The sequence below is a fragment of the Antechinus flavipes genome, chromosome 4 (genome assembly GCF_016432865.1).
Source record: "Antechinus flavipes isolate AdamAnt ecotype Samford, QLD, Australia chromosome 4, AdamAnt_v2, whole genome shotgun sequence".
Lineage (NCBI taxonomy): Eukaryota > Metazoa > Chordata > Mammalia > Dasyuromorphia > Dasyuridae > Antechinus > Antechinus flavipes.
Window position 1 is genome coordinate 160801455 of NC_067401.1, and position 25760 is coordinate 160827214.

At 32.1% G+C, this 25760-nt stretch overlaps 1 protein-coding gene across 1 annotated transcript in view; it reads right to left on the reverse strand.

Moving 5' to 3' along the window:
• Window positions 1-25760, reverse strand: part of HELZ (helicase with zinc finger) — a 284703-nt gene that overhangs the window by 122950 nt on the left and 135993 nt on the right. The window contains exons 16-18 of the mRNA XM_051995260.1: window positions 11606-11736; window positions 7827-8006; window positions 7158-7262 (exon numbers count right to left, since the gene is read on the reverse strand). Coding sequence (XP_051851220.1) covers window positions 7158-7262; window positions 7827-8006; window positions 11606-11736 — 416 coding nt within the window. The remainder of the gene's footprint in view (window positions 1-7157; window positions 7263-7826; window positions 8007-11605; window positions 11737-25760) is intronic.

Below are 25760 nucleotides of genomic sequence, written 5' to 3' on the forward strand. Positions count from 1 at the left end.
TGAAATGAAAAGGAAGAAAAAATGAGGCTGGATCTGATTTTTAAAACTGCATGGCATTTTTTATTGATCTCAAGCTGCTTCCTGTCACAAAAACCGCTATTTTTAATACTCATATTCTTCTGGTAATACTATATAGCTATAAATATCATAGCTAGAATATCATGACCTGTGAAGATTCAAAACTCAATAACCCAAAGGACTTAGACATATGATCCGTATAAGTAGGCAATAGCATCTTACTAATAATGATAAATTATGTGCACGATAGAGTACAAAAGACTTCATCAAGTGTGTGTGTGTGTATGTGTATGTAAAATACTACAAAATGACATGACCTGATTAGATTGCAAAGAGGTGGAGAAGTGGAAGAAAAGAAGTAGAGGCAGCAACTGGAGGATATTCTTTCTAAGAGTTTTTCAGGAAAAGGTAAGAGAAATATAGGATGATAACTTGAGGAACTGCATATGAAGTTCAAAGGAAGTATTTCTTCAATGATAGGGATCTGAGAAAGTCTGTGAACTGGAGAAGGTGCCAAAAGATTGAAGAGGAGAAAAAATAGGATAAATCAAGAATCAGCCTAAGTGCACAAATACAGTTTATCCTTAATAAGGAGATAGGTTACCTCATCATGAGACTAAAGTAAAAGAGAAAAGAATGAGTGAAGTTATGAAGAGGTTTGAAGTTTAGAAGATGAAAAATAAGAACACTGACTAAGGATTCCCTATCTTCTCAATAAAGTAGGAGTAAGGTCATCTGCTAAGAGAAGGAAGGAAAGATGGACTTAAAAGCCTAAAAAGAGAGAAGGGTTGGAACAACTGCTCTTAATGGAATCAAACAGAACTGAATTAAAAATTTTCCAAACATCAATGAGTGCCCATTTGTCAGAAAATAATAATCCTAGTCTTCTGAGTTCCTTCCTTCCTTCTTTCCTCCTTCCTTCCTTCTTTCTTTCTTTCTTTCTTTCTTTCTTTCAAACTTCTTCTAGTCATTCAACAGCTTGAATAGAAACAAAGAAGGCAGATGGGTAAGGTCCACTGTTGAGAATAAGAAAAATGTGATTTCCATATCTGCAATGCTCTTTCTTTTCTTAGAGCCTACTGAATCTCTTAGACTCAACTCAAGTCCTATTTCTCCTACATCCAAGTACCTCGAACTACTCCAGCTTAACTTTTCAGGTTCCCTGAATGACCTTTCTTCTTTGAATTTTTATTGTATTAATTGTATATTTTAGTGTATTAGCAGTGCTACTGTTTAAGATTTATCTATTCTTCTTTGACATTTCAATTCTATTTTCTCAGATAATTTATAAACTTTTGGAAAAAGGAGGGAAGGACTGTCTTCTGTTAACCTGCATTCTTTGTACCACTCTTTACTCAATCCCCAGATGATATCTAGCAGAGTGCTGGGCATAGATGATTGGCTATTAGAACATTAAATAGATAAAATATATGTGTGTGTGTGTTTATACATACATAAACACAAATACATACTCTCAAAGGTCAAATATATAAATTATACAAATGGGAAAATAATCTGTAATCACTCATATATTTAGAGTAAAAAGAATGATGAATGTGGAGTCAGATGATCTGGGTTCCAATACTGACTTTGATACTTTACACATATGGGAAGATCATCTGACTTCTCTGAATCTCAATTTTCCTCATCTGTAGACTCGGAGGGAAGGGGAGGGGAGGATTAGAATGGGTTTCTTCCTGCTCTAGAGCTATTATCTAATGATCTTATTTTTAAGCAACTTCTAAAACCGCTTCAAAGGTTTTCTGCCAAAATAACTTAGGTCTTCATACAGGAAGACAAATAAGCTGTTACTATTACACTGTATCTCTTTTTTCTACATTCATACCTAAATCTTAGTGACTAAGTTAAGATACTTGTCCAATATGTCTTACCATAATTATGGTAAGACATTAAGATGAGAGCTTAAATAAAGAATACATGAGATAAGATTTGCAAAACTGAGATCCAATGAAGAGAATATATTACATACTTAAATTTCATCATTTGTAAAATGAGGATCCTCATAATGGAGAATCTCTCTCTCTCTCAGGGTCTCTTTCATTTATAAATCCCCTGATCCTAGTCTTGGCTAATTTGGAATCAGCAGCAACTCAAAAAAAAAAAAAAAAAACCACCCTGAATCTTGTACTTCATTAGATTATAGTAGATAATGTAATATTTTGTATAGTATGGCATATGTGTGGACTTTTTTAATAGAAGAAATAATTGTCTATCACAAAGTAGATAGACAAGTAAGCTCTTAAAAAACATACAAGTTTTATTGTGTAGAGAAGACAATAAATCACAACAAACAAAATCTCTATTTCACATGGAAATGTTTCCAGCATTCCTATAGTCATTTGATTCTCACTCTCAAATACAATTCACAGACTTAAAGAATCTAGAACTAGAAGAATCAGAGGTCAGCTAGCCCAAACTACTTCTGACTGAAAATATATTGTACAGTGATCAAATGATCACCTAATATTCATCTGACATTCTTTCAGTGAGAAGGAGCCCCACTATTTCCCAAGGTAGTGCATGCAAACTTCTAGGTAGCTCTAATAATTAGGTAATCTTTTTCTAACACCAAGCCAAAATTCTCCTCTCTGTGAATTCTAATCATTCCTCTTCCTTCTGTCTTTTTGCAGCCTCCCATGGACTCTAGCCTATAACAACAGTTCATGTAGTTGAAGACATTTATCATGTTCCCCACTATCTCTCCACCAAAAAAAAAAAACAAAAAAAAAACAAAACACCTCTCATGAAGACGAAATTTCATCAATTACTTCAATTTCACCTTATGGCATATGGGCTCCATCTTTATTATCATGGTTACTCTGCTACAAACAAACTATAATTTGTTAATGTCCTTTCTAAAAGGTGTGATGCCCTCTATTCTTTTTACTGATCAAAGCTTCTCTGTTCTCAATGATTACCTCTTATTAATTTATGCCCTACACGTTTTTGTTTTTGTCCTTCTGGCTAATTCGCAAACCACTGAAAGCAGATGTATGCTGGCAGTAGCATTTTGTAATGATTACAGAAATGCTTACTCAAAACACTTAGGACCATGCAATAAAAGAATAAAGTTAAAGTTCTGAATTAGAAAGAAATTTGAAGAAAATAGGACTGTGTCTTCTGGCCCTATGACATGAAAGCCAAAATACAAACTAAAAAATATTCTTATCTATGAAACAAAGGCATTTGGACTAAAATCTCTACCAGTCTTAAAGTTATGTAAATTTACGAAAATATAAGTCTATAGGTGCTATTCTCAAGTATTCATTATTTTTAATGCTTCTGACAAAGTAGAAAAATGTGCATGATGGGATTCCTTAAGATTCGGGATTTTACATAAATGTTAATAGCAAAAACTAAAAACATAAAAAAAGCAAATTTAACCACTACACTCCATTTTCGAACCATATTGGTGAAATGTGAAATGCTAATATATCAAGAAATAGAAGGAACTGAGGTGGGGGAAAATAAAAGAGAGTCATTAGGAAATGACAGTGATAGGAGGGAAAAGCATCAATATACATTATTTACTAAGAAACATCAGGAACAAGGATAACCTTTCAGAAGTATATGTATACTTCACTTTACATAATATATATACATCTAAAAAGTTGGATAGTCAGCTTTATGTTAAACAGTGTAGAAATTTATTATTTAATGGAATTCTATACTTAATTTTTTAAGCTGATAATATTTCTGATATGCAAATATATAACTGCCTAATTTACCTGTTTAATAAATTTGGATTTTTGAAAATCCAGTTTTCTTAAACTGGGGCCCACCTGCATTGGAAGCATAAAATATATAGACAAACAAAGCAACTCATTAGGAAATTTGAATTAATGTGATATAACCAATTGTAGTTTTTGTATCGAGATTTATAAGCAATACTTCAGGCAGAAAATGATTAAATGTTTAAAATTTTCCCTTTCTTATGAAGTGGTTCAAGGCATGAATAATGCTTTGACTGGGTTTTTCTTTTTTTTTTTAATACATATGAAATAAATACTTATTACTCTCTAAGAGAATATATCTATAGAGAATGCCTTTAGCCAAGATTACCTTTAAATAAATGAAAATATCTTTGAAAAAAATTAGTTGTTAAATTCTACCCCAAATTTCTTATTCATAATTGAAATTTTTGTATTTTCCAATTTACTTTGGACATAAGAGTCAATTTTCCACTGATTAACTATTATTATGACAGCCAAATTTGATTATATAGATTATTTTCTTTAAAATATAATATTATTTTCATGAATAAAAATTGAGGTCTACACTGTCATTTTGTTCTGTCTTTAAAAGGACAATAATCCATATGATTATTAAAAATGCTTCCCAAAACATTTTTAAATAGCATAAGGTTTATAGGTGATATTTTCCAAAAGCATATCTATTTACGTCCCTCGCAAAATTTTCACTTAATTTTTAAATGGTAATATATATGTGCATATATATACACACATATAAATTTTATTCCACTGTGATTTTCTTATATTTCATATGGAGTAAATAAGTAAAATAAACTTATTATTAAAGAACTACAAATCAGGAGAAATAACCCATAGAAAAACTATAAAACATGTACCTGCACCAAGCAAAGCAACAGTTCCTATCCAAGTCATACCAGAAAATTTATGCACACAAAAGCAATGAAAACATTTTTCATAACATACAGAACTCCTCTACAAACTCTACCACAATCAGATACTGATCTCAAACATCACATGCAAGCAACCAAAATATTTCTATATCCTTAATTTTTTTTAAAAAATCTGACATTAATGAAATAACCTGACATTAAAGAAAACTTTTTTCCTAAAAAGGTTCATCCCAAAACACTAACATATTTTTTCTAGTATGCCTGCTTGCATTAAAACTACATTATTTTATTATTTATAAAAGTCAATAACAGTCACATTATATTAATGATGTGTTTAATATACAAAGATCTGCCCCAAGCAAAAATGTCTTCAGCATTCTCTTTCCCACTGTTTAGCACTTTTTATCATAATGTCAAACTCTACCCACTTCACACCCTAAGCCCCTAATAATGCTTCCTCTGGCTTCTCTAGGGCAATTTCAGTTGGTCTTCCATGTTCTTTACCTTTCCCTACATTCCCCCACCCTCCCATAAAACTATTTCCTAGTAATTCCTTAAGAGTATTTTATCTACCAGGAAACTAACAAACAAAACCCCAACCAATGCGATGACACCCAAAAATAAATGTGAATCACTTAATCATTAATAAGTGTGTCTTCCCAGGACACAGATTTTTTAAGACGACTCTCCCAAACATACTTTAGGCCTTTGTTGAAAAAGTAACAGTAATGACAGGAACTTAAGACACCTTGAAGGAAATATTTGGGGAAAAACTGGCCTTCTGACACCCTCAGAAATTACAGCACAATACTTAGTTCTATTCATTTGATGTAAATTTGAAAATAATTCTATAAAATTTTTCGAAATCTTACATCTCACCAGTATTTTTCAATGGGCTTATTATTTTTTTAAATAACTATTTCCTTTCAGAATAAGAGGTAAGAAAATTAGTTTGTATTTGAATATATTTAGATGCTTCTTCCAAACTATGGCAGAGTTTTTTAGGATTTTTTTTTTGTTTCGTTTTGGGGGGTATTAAGGAGCAAGTACTCAATTTTCCCCCTCAAGTACACAGATTCCTATATATGGAATACAATAGATACATAAACAGATGGACAGTTGTTAAGAGTTCTGTTCCTTCCTTAACAGACTTGATTCAAGTCCAATCATATTCCCTAATACTTAAGGAAAAGAACCAAAAAATCATGGCTAGACAAAAGGTAACATTCCCCAATATTATAACTGCTAAACAATAACAGCCATACCCAGAAATGGGTCTCAAAAGTCTTACATCCAAAGTCACTAGAATTTTAGAGATTCTAATATTATTTCTAGAATGCCAATAGCATTGATCTTCTGTGTTTTACAGAAAAAAAAATTCGTTAAAGTAAAAAACATTCTCAACAAAGATGGCGCCTACCAAAATTCACTTGAAGAAATGAAGTCATTTTATTATCTCTCAGAGTAAATAAGCATAATATTCTCCCATCATAAAACCTGCTTCACTAAACACATTTCAACACAATGTAAGCATGAGGTATTTAAAAGCAATTATTTGTTTTAATATATTTTTCAGAATTATACTTAGAGAGAGTAACAAAAATCAATAATTGATGCCACCACTTCTGCTATTTATATGTGATTCTAAAATAATTTAAAATACTACCATAGTTACTAAGAGAATAATTTTGCTTAATGTCATCTTTTCCCCCAATTTTCATCTAAAAATAAAATTTAGTGAATTATGGTTTATAGCTATGATTGGAAATCAATTTGTAACCAGTAATTTAATCCAAACAACACAAGGCATGGCATATTAGTATGTAAGATGATAAAACTAAACACTAATTTAGGATATGAGAGCAAATGGTGATTCTATTTTGCTTTCTGAAGAAAAGGATTATTTCATCTCTAATAAATTAATGCCCACATTTAAATATTTCCTGCATTCATATGTATTCAAATAGCCTTCCTGCCTCTATTTTATCCTTGTGCTACTTTCTTTCCAAAACTTTGGCTATATCTTTCAAATAACAAAGTAAGTACACTTAATAACACAAAACATTTTACTCTTCATGGTTCTCTAATGTGTAACTTCTATGACAATTTCTTATAAGGTTCACCATTCCAATTTTAATGTCATAAATATTACTGCATGATTGGTACATGCCAAACATGTTACAATATTTTAAAATACAACTAATTAATATTTATCATATTTAATCATAGTAGTTTTAGAGGAACATATTAAACTGTCCTCAAATAAAAAAGACATTTTCACATAAGTAAAACTTAAAAAAGGATGTCTTTACTAAGTATAAAAAATAAATTGTAAAATGTTTTAAAACTTTTCACTAAATTAGAATCCTTTAGATTATTTCTCCAAACTTTCAAATGCCAATATATATTTAAATGTTTAAATAGTTTCAAAATTAATGAAATTATCTTACAGACACCTTTTCTTAAGAATAATAAAGGTATGCTTATAGATACATAATAAGCCTTAAAAAAATACCTGAGAGGTCTCGCCTGGGGATTGCCTGCTTCTACATATGGATGTAAATAATCCTTTATGTAGAGATCAGCAGCACTATTAGAATGGGTGCAAATGAGAATCCTGCTGGAATAAATGGTGCAAATAAAAAGAATGATAAAACACAAAACAATCAAGTAGTAAAATATTTAAAAAAAAAAAAAAAAGCAAACAAGTGGCCATCTTTCCATACATTTCTCTCAAACAGTTCACTAATCTCCATGATACATGATTTAATGATTCTTTTATGAAGTTGTTAATCTTTAAACCATCAAAAGAATTACATTTTACACAAATTACTTTTAAAATCTTCAGCTAAGATAATAATACACTACAATATAAAGAATATAAGCCAACTTTAAAGATCTAACATCATAATTTCAAATGTATAAAGGAGAGCTTTCTTAAACTAATTAAATGCAACAGCTCTCTGTATTACAAATTCTTTTTAAAACACAGATAAGTGTTATAAGTAATTAAACATTAGTGCCCCCAAAACACTGACATAATTTTTTAAACTCAATAAAAGTTTTGTTCTATTTTCTACTAGTCTTTCCTTAGTATTAGGGGAAAGGGGTTGGTTGTTCAGAAGAGAGAACTGGCTATTTATATTGTTAATTAAATATTTAAATCTCTATACCACCATCTCACCTAGTATCCTGTTGCTGGAGTATGTGCTTGACTGCCTGAGCTAGAGTGAAGGTTTTGCCTGTCCCATAGGGACCAATGATAAGAACAGGAGGAAGCTGTATTGAAAGTGGGGTGGTAATAGCCAGAACCGCCTCTTTCTGTTTTGCATTTAGTCGAGGATCCAACTGTTCATCCCATTGCCTATATAAAAAAAAAAAATTTTTTTGAAAATTATTTTTGACATACCAGGTTACTTAACTAATGAACAATAAACAATGAATATTTAGAATATCTAGAAAACTAATGTTTATTTTTTAAATGCCATTTAATTTTATCATGGAATGATTTACAATTAAGCCAAGCTAAAATAAAAGTTAATCTTGAAATTAGATTTATTTTACGTAATAAAAGATTTTAACAAATTTCCTGAACCAATCACTTACTGATTATCTAATCTTTTAGTACTCTTGACAATTCCCTAGTACTTTAAGTTGTGAAGAAGGTGCTAACCTGCATTAATAGAGGAAATTTTCTTGCCCAAGAATTGCCTCAACTAATGAAGCCACAGTTCTATTTTCTTAACTCTATGCCTTTCTGTATTATAGTATAATTCTGGATTACTTTTGAAATACTCTGTTTAAGGAAGTAGATAATGAATTTTTCAAGTATTCTAACCATAACTTACATGTTCAACAATTATTGAATAGTTAAATTATGGTATTTTAATGTAACCAAATATTATACTACCACCAAAATAGTAAATATAAAGCAAACAAACACACAAAGTTCTAAAATATGATGCAGAATAGAATCAGCAGAAACAGAACTTTATAAACACTAAGTATAAACAATACAAAACACTTATATTGTTATATTCAGGCAAAGAACAAGCCTGAAAGAGAAGACTGTTCTGCATTCTTAAAAGATATAGGGTTACTATTTTATTCTTTGTCTAATAGGTTCATGTAATTGTTCTTATTAACAATGTCTATAATTTTTCATTTAAAAATTTTATCAAAATTAGTAAAATAAAAAATTTTCATACTAAAAGGATTAAGTTTCAGTTATATCATAAACTCACAGCAAAAAGGTCAGAGAAATGATCTGATTCTCATCTTATTATAAATGAGGAAACTGGAACTGTTGTTACCTGTTTCATGCTTCAGATTCATAATTCAGACAAAAATGAGACAATCATAAACCATCTTAATAATAATATGCTTATTTAGGCATAGCATGAAAGGAAACTAAGGATAACAATAGATAAAGAATTTCTGCCTTGTCTCTATATAAAACATTATCTAGTCAGAAGATTGTGTAGGTTAAGATGGCACTAACTCTGAGAGTCACTGATTCCTCATGGGCAGGCCTTTGATGCCCCAGGCAATCAGAAATTAGGATCAATGTCTCAAACCTCAACCAACTGGATTGATCAACTCTAACCAGCAGTTTCTATGTTTTTTTGTTTGTTTATTTATTTGTTTTTTAGGGTAATTAGCCCAGTCAACAGGGCAGTGCCTTAAATGGCTAGAAAATCATGTTAAAAGAAGCAAACCTCAATACTCCGACTTTATTCAAGAAACTAAAGCTCATCCAACTGATTCACCTTCTCTTCCAGTCTCTCTGTCTTTAAAGGAGAAAAAATGACCCAAAGATAATATTGCTCATACCACAATGTCTCAGAAGTAAAGGAATTTATTTGCCCAAGGTCACTCTTCTATTAATCAATCAATTAATCAACAAACATTTAAAAGGAATCTGTTCTGTGCCAGGCACTATCCTAGGTAATAGGAATGCAAGGCCAAAAAAAGAAGGGGAAATGGAACATTCTAGATACTCGAGGAACTTACATTCAAATGGGGGAGACAACAATTTTCAATACAAATACACCATAAATTCAAATAGATACAAAACAGTTAAGTGCAAAGTAGATGGGGAGAAAGAGCACTAGTACTTGGGGGCATGAGGAAAGGCTACAAATAGAAAGCAGTGTTTGGGCAGCATTTTAAGGAAAGTGATTGAGTCTCTATAGCAAAGAGAAGGAGGACATTATATTCTAGGTAAGAAGAATATCCAAAGATGAGAAATAGAGAAAAAAATGAGAAATTATAGGCGTTACGAACAGGGTCAATTTGGCTAAATTATGAAATACAGAAGAAAAGGAAGAGGTGGAGGAAGACATTGAAAAGATGGGATGGGACCAGCTGTATAGAGCTCTGAAAGTTAAACCAAGAAGATTATGTTTCATTCAAAGGAACAGAAGCTACAGGAATGTGACAATCAGATCTGAGCTTAAAGAAAATTATTTAGATCAAAATATATTGGATAGACTGAAATGGTAGAAAAATTGAGACAAGGGAGACCAACTTATAAGACTGATCTAGGAGAAAGGAACATGCATAAGTGGAGAAAAATGGTTTTTTATATGCAATAAATGATAAAATATAAATGAACATAATAATATATTTGAAATAAACATCTCCAGTCTTTAAAAGAGGCATTTTAATAAACTAAAGAACATTAAAGGATGTAAGGTGAATTGTACATACAATCTGAGAGCATTATAACAGTGTATTATGTTTGATACAAATCTATAGTTGCTCATTTTAGTTCCATGTCTATTAACTGTTAGAATAGTAAATATTTTTTCCCAAATTAGCATCCCTAATACCAGTCATTTTTAATAACTGTGGTTATTGGTCATTGGAAACCAATAAGTAGGGGGGAAATGAAATTAATTTTTCTATCTGTTTAATAGGATCATGGAGTCTTAGAGTTAAAAATAAAAAGTACCTCAGTTATCTATTACAATAATTTCATTTTCTAGGCAAGAAAACAAGCCCAGAGGAAATAAAAAGGACTTGCCTAAAGTCACATAAGTAAGAAGTTACAAAACAGAATTTGAAGCCAGGTCCTTTCATTTCACCCCCATCGTGTATGATGAAACAGAGACCAAAATTAAAAATATCTATTCTAATAAAAAGTAGTTATTTTAAAATAGTATTTCAAAATAGTAAAAACTTTTAAATTTATATTCAAACGAGTTAAATAATATGAACCAACTACTTTTAAATTATATTTTTCCCAGTATGCATTTACAATTTTTAAAAATTTATTACACATTTATTTTGTTCCTTGCTAGCCTTTTCCATTTGGGTTCAAATTTTGTTTTTTCCTTTTGAATGGATTCAAATTATTCATGTTCAGTCAATCAGCAGGATTTCATTTTTTAAATAAAAGTGATTACAAGGAAATATGTCAAATGAACCTAATTCAAATTTCAAACTATAAACTGCTATAAACTTAGAACTCTTATAATCAAACCATTTATTGATGTTTTCTATTTTGAAGAAAATGTTATTCATCGATTGTTAATATACCAGACAATAATTCAAGAAAAATATAATTTATATATTAATTTAGTTGGAATAATTGATATATAAAATTAATCTAGCTTGTGAATAATTAGCTATGAGAACAAATTTAGAAAAGATCTAAAGATTCATATCGCCATAATTAACAAAAAAGTATTTCTAGAATTAAATTTTGTTTCAATATCATAAAATTGATCAACCAAAATAATATGCCACTATTCTTTTATTTAAAGAAAACTTATTGTGAATCTCTGATGTTTTAACTTTTTTTCATATCAACCATATTTTCATTTACTCCCTCCTGTATTACCACAATGCCAAATGAAGATTTTATACAACGTATATTTGTGTTTCAGAACATGCCTTAGCTGACATGAAAATGGCATTAATATGACTTAAAGCATTAAATATTTTACATTATTGTACCTGTTGGGACTCCAAGGTATGGTGGGAGTCATGCTAACATCTGGAAACAGAATACTATTTTCTTTGATCCTGTCCAAAGCATAATGCATTTCACAAAGTGGTAATCGATTTAATTGAAACTGTAGTTCAACCTGCAATCAAAAATAAGAAAACCTTAAAATATAATGGTAAATATTCCTATATAAAAATATATATACAAAGACTTTGCATATGTTAGGAAAAAGAGACTGTTTCTTTGTGTTTTTATCCCTACTGCCTAGAACAGCGCCTTATACATTTTTCTTTAATTGATTTCTATGTAGGGATCTCTTGGCAAGGAATTTCTTCTACCAGTACAAATAAAATCAATCAATTAGTAAGCATTAAGTGCTCAGTATGATAAACACTATGTCAAACAGTGGGAATACAAACCAAAAATAAAAAGGGCCCCTGCCCTCAAGCAACTAACATAATAATGTATAGCACTTTCCTTACTATGGAAGGGAGATGTTTATTATCATCATCATCATCATCCCTTTTTTACAAATAAGGAAACTGAGGCAGGCAGACATTAAGTGATTTATCTAGGTTTATAGAGGGAGTAAGTGTGTGAGGCAGGATTCAAATTCAGGTCTTCTTGATTCTGGGGTAACCTTACATTGAAGGCTGGAAAACGTCTGCCATAAAAGGCAGTGCTTGAACTGAGTCTAGAAGAAAGCCAAAGAAGCAGAGGTGAGAATGAAGAGCATTCTAAACATGAGGGACAGGCAATGCCAAAGTCTCAGAACTAGAGATAGATATCTTGCATGAGGAACAGCATGGAATGTGTAAGAAGGTTATAAAAGTAGGAAGAAGACAGACTGCAAAGCATTTTAAAAGTCAAATACATGAATTTATATTTAAGCCTTACTGAAGACTTTTTTGATTTAATTAGAGCTGCCCCAAAGGAAGTACTTCCCAATATTCTTTAAGATGATTTGGTCATACTTGGAATCATACTGGTTTCTGTTTGTTACATTAAAAAAAGAAGTCAGCTAGCTGCTTAGATTTCAGCACATGGTGAATCCAGGGTTAGGTACTGAAAATATGAAGACTCCAGAGCCAGAATTGATTAACTAAGACAGTGAATTAGTAGTAATCATTGTAATCAAATTCAGAGGACTCTTGACAAGATCACAGAATGCTAGTACTTTTACAAGAAATATAACAGTGGGGTAGACTGAATATTAATATTAACTAGCCATCACATTTGCTTCCCACTTGGAAAACCTACATGGATCTAGGATATACTGCAACATATTTAACATATATAGGACTGCTTGCCATCCTGGGGGGGGCGGGGAGGAGGGAGGGAGGGGAAAAAACGAAACATAAGTGATTGCAAGGGATAATGTCGTGTAAAAATTATCCTGGCATGGATTCTGTCAATACAAAGTTATTATTAGATAAAATAAAATTTAAAAAAAAAAAAAAAAAGGAAAACCTACATGGAAAATAAAATTAATCACAAAGTCAGTAAGCCCAGAATAAAAATAAATTTTTAAAGTCCAATAATCTACGTGGATAGTGCTATGAAACCCCACCTCTGCTAAAGGAGAATATTTGCAAATGGGCTACAGTCTATAAACTGATCAGAGTACTCTTTCTCCTGTGTAACTATAAATAATTTTTTTTTAATTTTTTGGCTTTGTAAGATGTAGGCAATTAAAGTATAATTTATTTTAGATTAATTTCTCCATTATTGGATTCAGAAAATACTATATTAATCTCTTTATAATCAGGTATGTACCTTAAAGACTTCACAAACTCTCCCTTCTAGTAAATGATAAATTGATTTCCTTACCCAAATTTAAAGACAAATGCTATCTAAGTATATCACTGAACTGGATGAGAAAATGAGAAAATCTGAAAACAACAAAGACATCACAGATTACTTCAAATAAAAAGATAATTTCTACTTATTGCTGAATCCTTCTTTTATTCCAACCATACAGAGTAAAAAAATACCTATATTCTTAAAAGCAATTTATCTCAGGCCATGGGAAAAATAGTCAAATAAAGATGCTGAAAAAGTAAGGTTTATGAGTTCAAGAGACTCTGTTCAAAACTGAATTAATTAGGCCAATCCTTTTTTTTCAAACCAGAGGCTAAATCAACTATTTTAAAACTGATTAATATCATAGTACGGAGCCCCCATATGGGATCTCCTAACTGAATGTGAGGTTCAAAAATTTATGGTTATCTGTAAAGGTTTGATTCGTATATCTATTTTATATACCTATATGGCCAAGGTCAAGTAAAAATTTCTCACACAAAAAGGGGCAAGTGGAAGTCCTATCATACAAGCTCCATGCTTACAGCACATCAAGGCTTGGCAGGTGTGACCCAGCAAACTGAATATTAGAAGGCAAGAGAAGGAGCTGTATTTCAGAAAGATCAAAGTCCAAAAGAGCAAATAAACCTTAATTTGGACATTCCCTAATGGAATAAATCCTTTGTTGTTTTTTTTTTAAAGAAAAGAAAATGAAGACCTATTATACAGCAATTAGCCATTATGACTTAGTCAGATTATCTAAGTAATACTCTCCAACTAAAAGGCACTCTTTCCTCCATTTTACGTCGTCTAAAACAAAGCCACCTCAATAACCAATTTATTGATAATTATCATCATAAAAAATGCCTACTGAATCAGAAACAGTAAAAATTACCAGAGAATTCCAGCCCTAGATATATGATCCTATTATCATATGAGGTCAATTAGTCTAACTCCCTTAGGAAGTTAGGTCTAGAAAGGTTCAAAGATTCAGCCAAAACTACACAGTAAATCCTATATGAAGTAATGATGTTATATTACCTCCTAAATCTCCTTAGGGCAGTGAAGGGCCCAAACCTAGCATCTGGTCCCTAGGAGATTGAGAAAGGAATTCTTTCTATAGAAAAACTAGTTATACATAATTATCAAAGAATCTACTACATAGAAAGAAATGGTCAAAAAATGATGTGGAAATTCATGAGGTAAACATAAGTTTTTATGTAAAAATTAAGACAGATACGTGTGGAGTTTGACTTTAGAATTATAGTTTTCCTTTGATCCTATGGAAAAGGAAGTGATTGCGACTTATCTTCTGCCAAAAGTGACATAAGATGCCTTTTCACTACATGTTATACTGAGTAAAAAATAAAATATATATATATAGAATACAGAGAATCATGGGAAAATTTAAATGAAATGATAAAAAGAGAAGTAGAACTAGAGAAATAATGCAATATAAAGACAACACAAATTGAAAGAAAAGCCAAAACTGAAGCCTATGTAATTACAATGACAAGACCAACTTTGCCCTGAAGGAAAAGAAGAAAATTTGACTTCCTTCCTTCTTTGTAGTCATGTTTATGAACATGAAACATTTCATAAATTGTAAGCTGGATGTCTAGGTTTGTTTTGCTGAACTATTCTTTCCTTAACACTTCCTGAAGGTTGTACTAGAAATGGGGGAAAAAATTGGGGTTTCTTTTGTTTGTTTTTGATCTGTGCAGAACCCAAAGGGATTACAGAAAAGAGATAAGAGCCATTCAATCTGACATTTTGAAGGGGGCAGTCATCTCAAAAAGGAAATGAAAAAAGAATGAAATTCTTAAAACATTATAAAATGAAATTTTGAAAAATCATTCAAATAAAGATGAAAAGGGAAAGAGACTAATGTGACTACAGAAAAATGTATAACCAACTCAGATTTTTAAAAATATGTAGTAAAAGAAAAAGAGCAAAGAACTAACAATGCATACTTAAGAATAACACAGTACTATAAAAATAATACCAGGGAAGCTAAAACGCAGAAAGGGCAGCCTGGTGATGAATGCAAATGGCAACAAAAAAGAGTTCTTATGCTAAGACAGGAGTAAGGAGAGTTTAGAGAAAGAACTGAAGAGCTATTCGGAATAGATAGAATGATGAAAAGAGTGAATTAGTAAACTCTCACTATATTCTTTTTTCAAGAAGAATGATTTTTTGACAAAAATTGAAATGGTTAATTAAGGGAAAGAGGGAGAAAGGAAGGAAGAAAGGAAGGAACAAAAGAATGGGAGAAGGAATGAAGGAAGGAAGATGAGAAAGCAGTTTACAAACTTTAGGCTATAAAACCTGATTTCTATTTCTCACAAAATTCTAGAACACATTCCTGAAACATGGCACAACAAACAGAGAACTGATTCAGGGTTAAGAAGATCTAGGTTCTGGGAGATGAATATAAACTGCTTGCATTTTTGTTTTTCTTCCCGGGTTATTTATACCCTCTAAATTCAATTCTCCCTGTGCAACAAGAAAACTGTTCGGTTCTGCACACATATATTGTATCTAGTATATACTGTAACCCATTCAACATGTAAAGGACTGCTTGCCATCTGGGGGAAGGGGTGGAGGGAGGGAGGGGAAAAATTGGAACAGAAGTGAATACAAGGGATAATGCTGTAAAAATTACCCTGGCATGCGTTCTATCAATAAAAAAGTTATTAAAAAAAAAAAAAGATCTAAGTTCAAATACCACATGAACAAGCCATTAAATCTTTCCTAAATTAACTGGTTTCTTCTGTAAAAAGAAGGTACTAGATTATATGGCTTCTGAAATCCCTCCCAACTCAAAAAAAAAAAAAAGTTTCCCACACTTTTTTGTGAACAACATGGAGAAAAACAGACAAGATGACAATAAAGTAAGTGAATTCAGATATGGTCCAACAAGCAAATTCAAAGAATAATTATTCATGGGTTGAAACCAACCTGAAAGCCAACTCTACTTCAAGTACAATGTCCCATGAACAGTATTAATCGATGCTAATCAACATGTTTTTTTAGTAACCATGATGGAATTCAAAAAGGTATACTTGTCAAGTCTATATAGGATGCAAAGCTAGGAGTAATATTTAACATATTAGATGAATCTGGTTTAGAATGATGAATTAATAAACAAAAAATTAACTTCATAACACTAGATAAAAGAGAACTGTTTACACAAAAGTTCCTGTGGAAAAGGTCTGGGCATTTTGTTATATTATATACTCAATGTATATTTCAGCTAGTTTTCAGTATTTCAATAGTCCTATGTTCTGATCACAAAGAATGAAAGAAAAAACATTTACTAAACACTAATGTACTAAATTTAGAAATACAAATACTAGAGACATATTCTCTACTATTACAGATAACATCTATCCATATATTTTCAACTTAAGTAATTTTGATCCAAATTCCCCACAGAGCTTTCATAGAATATATGCTTTACTAAAGTGTAAGTGTCTATTCTCTAGCGATATATGTATTTCAGACACAAATGCATCCAATGGGCTATTCTTCAGTGTGGTTATGTGAATGGCCATCCTGTTTTCTAATCATACACTTGTTTAATGAATTCCCATATGCCCATTCTTGAACATATCTTATTATTGAAAATATACTCCAGCTTATTTGCAAAAACAGTGCTTCTAGTTCCTGCTCTTTGGGTAATCCACTATTTTAATGGTTGCAAAAATAATATATTACACATAATTCATACAGGTCCAAAGAGAACATTTTTTAAAGATAGATTTTTCTGCCATAGAATAGCTTGAAATAATTGAAACCACTGTATAATATCCAAGTGAAATCTAGTCTGTTCTTTTCCTCTGAATGAGTCAGTCAGTAAACATTTATTAAGTCCCTAATACATGCCAAGCACCATGCTTAGTGCTACAGATACAAAAAGCTCACAATTTAATTGGAAAAGCAATAAGCCAACAAATATGTGCAGAAATACAGGATAAATTGGAAATAATTAACAGAGGGAAGTCAGTACAACTAAAAAGAGTTGGGAAAAGAGGCTTCCTATAAACAGAAATTTAGTTGGGACATAAGGAAGCCAGTTAATTCAGTAGGTGAAGAGGAGGAAGAAGAATATTTCAGGCATGGAGAATTATAAAAGAAGACGGCCAGAGTTAAGAAACAGAGTATCATATCTGTGTCACTGGATCAAAAAGTACATAACAAAGAGTAAAGTATAATTTTAAAAAAAAAAATAGCCAGAAAAGTAGGATGGTGTATTTTGAGAGACTTTTAACACCAAACAGAAGATTCTACATTAGAACTTGGAGGAAACAGGGAGGTACTAGAGGTTACAAGGGGAGTTGGGGGTTGACATGGTTGTACTTGCACTTTAGGAAAATCACTTCGGTGCCTGAATGGAGGACAAATTTGAGGGGCAGGAGAAAAAGAGACATAAAGGAAGCAGATTCATCAGTAAGCTATTCCAAAAGTCCAGATATGAGGGCCTGCACTACAGTTGTGGTAGTATCAGAGGAAAAAAGGGAGCACATTCAGAAATGTGCAAAGGTAAAATAAACAGAACTTGAAAATAGACAATGTAGGGTATGAGAAATAATGAAGACTCAAGAATGATAACTAGATTGCAAGGTAAGGAACTGGAAGGATAGTGTTGTTCTCTACAATAATAAGAATGGAGGAGATGAGGAAGGTTTAGGAAGAAAAGACAATAAGCTCAATTTTGGACATGTGTTTATAGGACATCCAATCTGAGATACCTGTAAGTTCTTTAAGATTTGTAAAAGCCAATGGAGAGCTTAGGGCAATATAGATAAAATTGAGAATCATTAGCATAAACTGAAATTTATGGAAGATGATGAGATTATCAAATAAACTAGAATAAGGAAGCAAAGAACAAGAGCCAAAATTGAACCCTGTGGGACAGCTGTGGGCCTTATCTGGATAAGGATCCTGCAAACTTGACTGAGAAGAACCAGTCATATAGGCAGGAGAACCAAGAGAGAATGTGTCCTGAAAATTAAGGAAAAAAGAAAGTATCAAGGAGAAATGTGGGAAGGTGATCAAGAGTGTCAAAGCTCATAGAAAGGTCATAGAGAATGGAATTTTAAAAGATTAAGAGATTACAAAATCAATGCTAATTTTCATTTTGGGCCTAATCCACAATCCATCTATATTCTTTAATTTCAATGAATTAGCCAATCATTATGTACAATATACATTCTTTATTCTATTAGTTTTTCCTGTATAAATCAGATAAACAGGAAAATCACTGAAGGGGCACTGTAATGTTCTGAGGCTTGATACAATCATTACATCATTTTTAAGAAAAATCTGTAGAACTCACTTTCCACAGAAAGTCTCTTCCACTTGGTCCTGCCATTGGATAGCCTCCCTTATGATAACTAAATACCTTTAATAAGCATTTGTCTCCATTTTTAATGCCTTAATTGATGTTATCAGACGGTGGGTTGTTTTGATCAAGGACTCTTGCATGATTTTAACATACATGCAACATCAAAAAGATATATACATAAGGAGAAGAAGATACTCCTTGTCAGAGAAAAGCTTTTAATGCTGCATTTTATTCTATAGGATTAAATGCTTTTGAGTAAATTTGAAAAGAACCAAACAAAATACTATAGCATTACCATTTGTCCTTGGTATTTTAAGACAATTATATGACTGTAATGTAGTGATCTTTCACAAATTATTATTTGCAAAAAGTATTCCTATCATATTCTTATATTTACATTAAGTACACATTAATACACATAAATCTAATTTTCAAAAAAATTGGAGAGATGAAATACTAAAGCCTATTAATGAGCAGTTGCTGATGTACTCTCAATCTCTCTTTTTTTTTTTAAAGAATAATATCTTTTATGGTTTATTTTTCCATTCTTTTAGTATTGTCTTGTATAAGATACCTTATGAAATAATATCTCACTACATTTAAGAATGAGTCACCTTCAGCTTGGATTACCTCCACAGTATATTTGGAATGATCCAGCCCCCATTTCCCAACTTTATCTTTTCAGGAGCCACTTTTATTTCCTTCCCCTCTCGTTGAGAGTCCAATTGGGACACATCATCCCAAGAGAATTCACATATGAAACTAAAAAGAGGACAATAAACAGAAGGAAAATAGAATTGATCTGTCAGTATTTTTATTACATTCTTATTTCACTAGAAATTACAGTGGTCCAAATGTGATGGTTCCACTATCACTGATGAACTATATAATAAATAACAATAAAAATAATAATGCTGGAAAAATATATTCCATTTTCCTTCTCATGGGATGATATGTCTCCATCAATTCTCACACTAAGTATTCTATAAATTGTTATTTTTGTTGTTTTTAAGAGATGGCTTTTAATCTGCAATGTCTCCCGGTAGTGCTTTACAAATGATTATTTCAAACTGGCACTTCTCTTAGGTGTCATGAATTTCCACTTGGCAAGAAAATTAAAGCCTTTTGTTGGCTAAGAGTTTCTTCCTCTTCTGCCTTCTTAGTGAAAAACTGTTTCAAATAAGCCAAATTTTTGCAAGTAATGATGATAATCAAGATGAAACAAAATGGTTGCTTAAAAAATAAAGTCAGAAAGACTTTGTGGATGAACAAATCAGAATTAAACCATTACAATTTTATACACTGTTTTCTTCTCATTCTCACCCATAAGTTATTGATTTTGACCTTATAGATGGTCTGAGTGCACATAAAAGAAGCTGATTTTGAAAATAATTTCTGCCCTGGTGACCAGTTATTATGGCTTTTTTTGTTTGTTCCTCATTGATTCATATTTTTAAATATACTTTTCACTCTCATACATTTCTACAGAAATTAATTCACCAAATAAATACTGGCTTGTTTTAGAAGATCTTGATATGATAAAATTCATTGTCCCTTCTTTGTCTGCAACAGAATTTAACACAAAATCTATGGTCATCTTCACAGTGGTATTTTTGCTTCTGTTTATTTTGATCACTGCAAGATGAGATGACAAAATGTCTCCATAAATGATGTTTCTTATTTCCTTTGGGCATATAATAAAACAACTTCCCACTCTTTTTATTTGCAACATCAATGAGAACCACCAAGCAATCACATAGTTACAAATTCATTTTTTCTTATTTCATTTAACATAAAAATGATATTGATACTGCTTAGTTCTTCTAACAGTGTGTCAACTGGCATAATCTCAAAGTACAAACATAAGTTAATATTTATAAAGTCTAAAATCTTTTTATGATTTTTGGTTCCATCTACCCCCTTTCTAAGACCATAATTATAAGAAGAGAGCGGAGACACACAGATTGATGGATATTTTTGATTTTTACATAGATGGACATTTTTTATTTCTTATTCATAAACTGCAACAAGCAAAGACTTTATCAGATCTGATTTGATATAAGTAAAAGTATCAAGGAATAAAGACCAATTTTCTGGTTGGCAGGTCAGATTTGTATACTGTTTTTTATTAAACAAACTTTCCAGTTTGGCTAATATTCTTGACTTCAGTTAAATGGCATAGCATCTAGAATGAGAGATATAAAGAAATTATAAACAGTAATCTCTTAATCTTTTAAAATTAACTGGTCAAATAATAACTATAATACTGTGTTCACTTTTCAGCATTCTCTCTTAGGAAAGACAAGCTGAAGTACATTAAAGAGTTGTTGACCAGAAAGGTCAAAATTGTAGAGACTCAGTATCATCTGGGTTATACAAAATTTTGAAAGCAAGCAGCAGAGCCAACAAAAGATCAAAATAAGACATTAGAAAATCAAAAGGAAAGGTCTGTGACATTGTGATGGGAGCCAGCCCAGACTCCACATCACATATCAGTAAAAGAGTGGCCACACCTTTCCCCAGGTTAGACCACCTTGGGAAACACCAAAAACTTCCAAATTTCCAGAAATAACTCTGAAAAGAGCAATACAAAAAAGCCCTAAGCTTTAGGTGATCTTCCTTCACCCCTTCCCTGGGAACAGATACTAATTTTAACATAAAATTCAAATTCAAAAAATGAGTCTTTAAAGAACTATAATAACTGAACATAAAAATATATGGAAAATCAAGACACAAACTCAGAAAAAGGCAATTATTTCAAAAAAGCTATAAGCAAAGCCTCAAAGGTAAACAGTGTGAATTGGATACAAATTCAAGAATTGCTGGGAAAGCTAAAGATTTATACTAAAAGGTCAAATAAGAGTGGCAGAAGAAAAAATAGAAAAAAGAAATTAAAATGAAATGACTCATCAGAAAAACAACTAAACTGGAAAACATATCAAGGAAAACCAATTTAAAAATTATTATCCTCAAGGAGGATTCTGGGAAAATGGTAGGATGGGTCAGAAAATTCCAAGCTCTCCAGATTTCCCCCACAAACAAAACAAAATTGTGTGTCAGAATAATATAAACTAGGGGTACTGCTAGGACAATGAGAGAAGCTCAGAAGAAAGACTGAGGTTTGGCAGTGGGAAGCATATAAACACCTGCAGACTAGCCCCACTGAAACAAGCAGAGAAGCCAGATATAGCCTCAGCCCTAGTCACAGGAACTTTGATCAAAGTAGGAAGGGAGAAAGGTTGGGTTGAGTCTGGAAAGATTGAAGAAAGCTCTGCTGTTAAGGAAGGCCAGGAAACCTGTGCTCCTTACACACTGACCTGAGCAAGAAAAAAGCTGCAAATACTGGGTAAAAGCAAAAGTAGTGGGGTAGGAAAGCTACATGGGCACTTACATGCACACTTATCTTGATATAAGGTCAAAATGGGATCATAATCTAGGCATAAAGAATGATATTATAAATAAATTAGAAGAACACAGGATAGTTTATCTCTCAAATCTGTGGAGGAGGAAGGAATTTGAGACCAAAGAAGAACGAGAGATCATTATTGATCACAAAATAGACAATTTTGATTATATTAAGTTAAAAAGTTTTTGTTCAAACAAAACTAATGCAGACAAGATTAGAAGGGAAGCAATAAACTGGGAAAACATTTTTACAGTTAAAGATTATGATATATCCAACATATAAAGGACTGCTTGCCATCTAGGGGAAGGGGTGGAGGGAGGGAGGGAAAAAAAAATCGGAACAGAAACGAGTGTCAATATAAAGTAATTACTAAATAAAAATTAAAAAAATAAAAATAAAAAAATAAAAAAAATAAAGATTATGATAAAGGCCTCATTTCTAAAGTATATAGAGAATTGACTCAAATTTATCATAGTTCAAACCATTCTCCAGCTAATAAATGGTCAAAGGATATCAACAATTTTCAAATGAAGAAATTGAAACTATTTCTAGTCACATGAAAAGGTACTCCAAATCACTATCAGAGAAATGCAAATTAAGACAACTCTGAGATACCCCTACACACCTGTCAGATTGGCTAAGACGATAAGAAAAGATATTGAGAAATGTTGGGATGTGGGAAAACTGGGACACTGATACATTGTTGGTGGAACTGTGAAAGGATCCAATCATTCTGGAGAGCAGTTTGGAACTATGTTCAAAAAATTATCAAACTGTGCATACCCTTTGATCCAGCAATGTTTCTACTGGGCTTATACCCCAAAGAGATCTTAAAGGAGGAAAAGGGACTCACCTGTGCAAAAATGTTTGTGGCAGCCCTTTTCGTATTGACAAGAAAATGGAAAATGAATGGATGCCCATCAATTGGAGAATGGTTGAATAAATTATGGTATATGAATGCTATGGAATACTACTGTTTTGTAAGAAACAACCAACAGCATGATTTCAGAGAGGCCTGGAGAGACTTACATGAACTGATGCTGAGTGAAATGAACAGAACCAGGAGATCATTATACACGGCAACAAAACTATATAATGATCAATTCTGATGGACATGGGTCTCTTCAACAATGAAGATGATTCAAACCAGTTACACTTGTTCAGTGATGAAGAGAGCCATCTATACCCAAAAAGAGAACTGTGGGAACAGAGTATGGAACACAACATAGCATTCTCACTTTTCTTTCTCAGTTTTTCTTTTTCTTCCTTCTTGATTTATTTTTTCTTGTGCAGCAAGATAACTGTATAAACATATATACATATATTGGATCTAACATGTATTTCAACATATTTAACATGTATTGGATTACCTGTCAGCTAGGAGAGGGGATAGAGGGAAGGAGGGGGAAATTTGGAACAGAAGTTTTTGCAAGGGTCAATGTTGGAAAAATTACCCATGCATATGCTTTGTAAATAAAAAGCCTTAAAAAAAGAAAGAAATATATATAAGAGGGGGAGGAAATATAAAGTAAGATGGGGTATAAAAGGGCATGTAGATTAATGGGAATGGGATAAAGAGGGAGGCAAAATGTGGGGAAAAGATGTGGGAGAGATTCTTGGTAAGGGGAGTAAATAGGAGGCAAGTTAGCAGCTTTAAGAAAAGTAGAAGACTTAACAGGAATAAAAAACAAGAGATAATGCAGATATATGTATGCTTATTTGGATGCGTATTTGTGTGTGAGTGTGGGTATATGTGTGTATACACATAGGCGTGTATGTGTGTACATATGTGTGTGTGTGTATTTGTATATATGTGCATTTGTATATATGTAAACAAATATAACTGCTTAATAGTAGTCTGCCTGGGAGGAGGGAAGAAGGGAAGGGGGAAGAATAAAGTAAAAAGCACACAGCAGAGAAGAAAACAAAATTTACAAGGAAGCAAAGAAAAGATGGACAGTTCTAAATACATGATGCTTTGTTTTGTTTGTACTATATACGCTTTTTTGAAATGGAAATTTATTGTCACATATTTTGAATCCTCTCATTTGTTCTGCTGTGCACATAACAAATGTTTTTTTTTCCTACTTAAGTTTTAAGTTAATTCTACTAAGAATTTTAAAAAATACATCAAAAAATAAAATAATTGTACTTCTTGAAAGTCACAATCAAAGAAAAAGCCTAAACTATTATATTTCAAGAAATTATAAAGAAAAAGTGCCCTAATATGCTAGAAGCAGAGAGTAAAATATAAATTGAAAGAATCCACCAATTACTTCCTAAGATGAAAAACTCCCAGGAACACAATATTTAAATCCCAGAGCTTCCAGAGCAAAGAGAAAATACAACCAGCCAGAAAGAAATCATTCAAATACTGTGGAGCCACAATCAGGATCACACAAGATTTAGGAGCCTTTGTTGTTCATCCTTGGTTCTGAAGAGGATCAATGACAACTGTTTCAGCCAACTTCACAGCTATTAGAACAAATTGTTCTCGTGTGCCCATTCAACCAGGGAAAGTGATTATGGCAGAAATTCCCCTAACAAACTGAGAGGTTTGAAGCCTGTTAATCTGCTTCATCCTGATTTACCTAATCTGCCAATCTGGTTTTATTGAAATGGGGTTACTGCACATACTACAATTTTTGGAGCCACATGAGAGAGTAGGGTAATAAATAGATGCAAAGACAGATGAGCAGCCCTAAAAAGGGTTTGGCAAACCCTCATACCAAAGGTGTTACATTGAAGTAAGGGGCTGTAAATATGATATTCTGACAGGGAACAAGGCTAAGATTACAAGCAAGAATCACCTACCCAGAAAACTGAATATAATTCTTCAGGAAAAAAAAACCACATTTTTAAAAAATGGAAAATTTTCACACATTCCTGATTGACTTAAGCTGAATAAAAAAGCAGGAAGGGGGCAAGGGGATAGAGGGTAATTGGGGTAAAGTGACTTGGCTGGAGGCTGGATTGGAACTCGGGTCCTCCTGACTCCAAGGTCATTGCTCTATCTGCTGTATCACCTAGCTGCCCTCAAAAAAAAGAAAAAAGCTTACTTTCAAATCCAAGATGCAAGCACTGAAAAGATAAACACGAAAGAGAAAGAATAAGAGACTAAATAAAATTAAATAAAAAAAAATTTTCCTATATGAGAAGACTCTATATAATATAAACAGAGGGCCTGGGAAAGAGTTAATTATGTTGGAATGATCTTTAAAAATAAATGGATAGGCAAGTAAAAAAAGTATTAAAAAGAAGATGGGGAATGGGAGAGGAAGAATGGAGAAAAATATTTCATATAAAAGAGAAGCACAAAGAAGAACTCTAACAGTGAAGAGGAAAGGAAAAGCAATGCTTAAACTACACTTTCATCTGAATTCATACAAAGAGAGAGGAATACACACATTCAATTGGGTATAGTAATCTATCTTACCCAAGAAAGAGTAAGATAAGAGGGAAATGGGGAGAATAAAAGGAAGGCAAATTAAAGGAGATAGTGATCAGAAGCAAAACAAACTTATGAGGAGAAACATGGTTAAAGGAGAGAGAAGGATAAACAGAAGAAAACAGGAGGAAAGGAAATGCAAATTTAATAACTATGAAT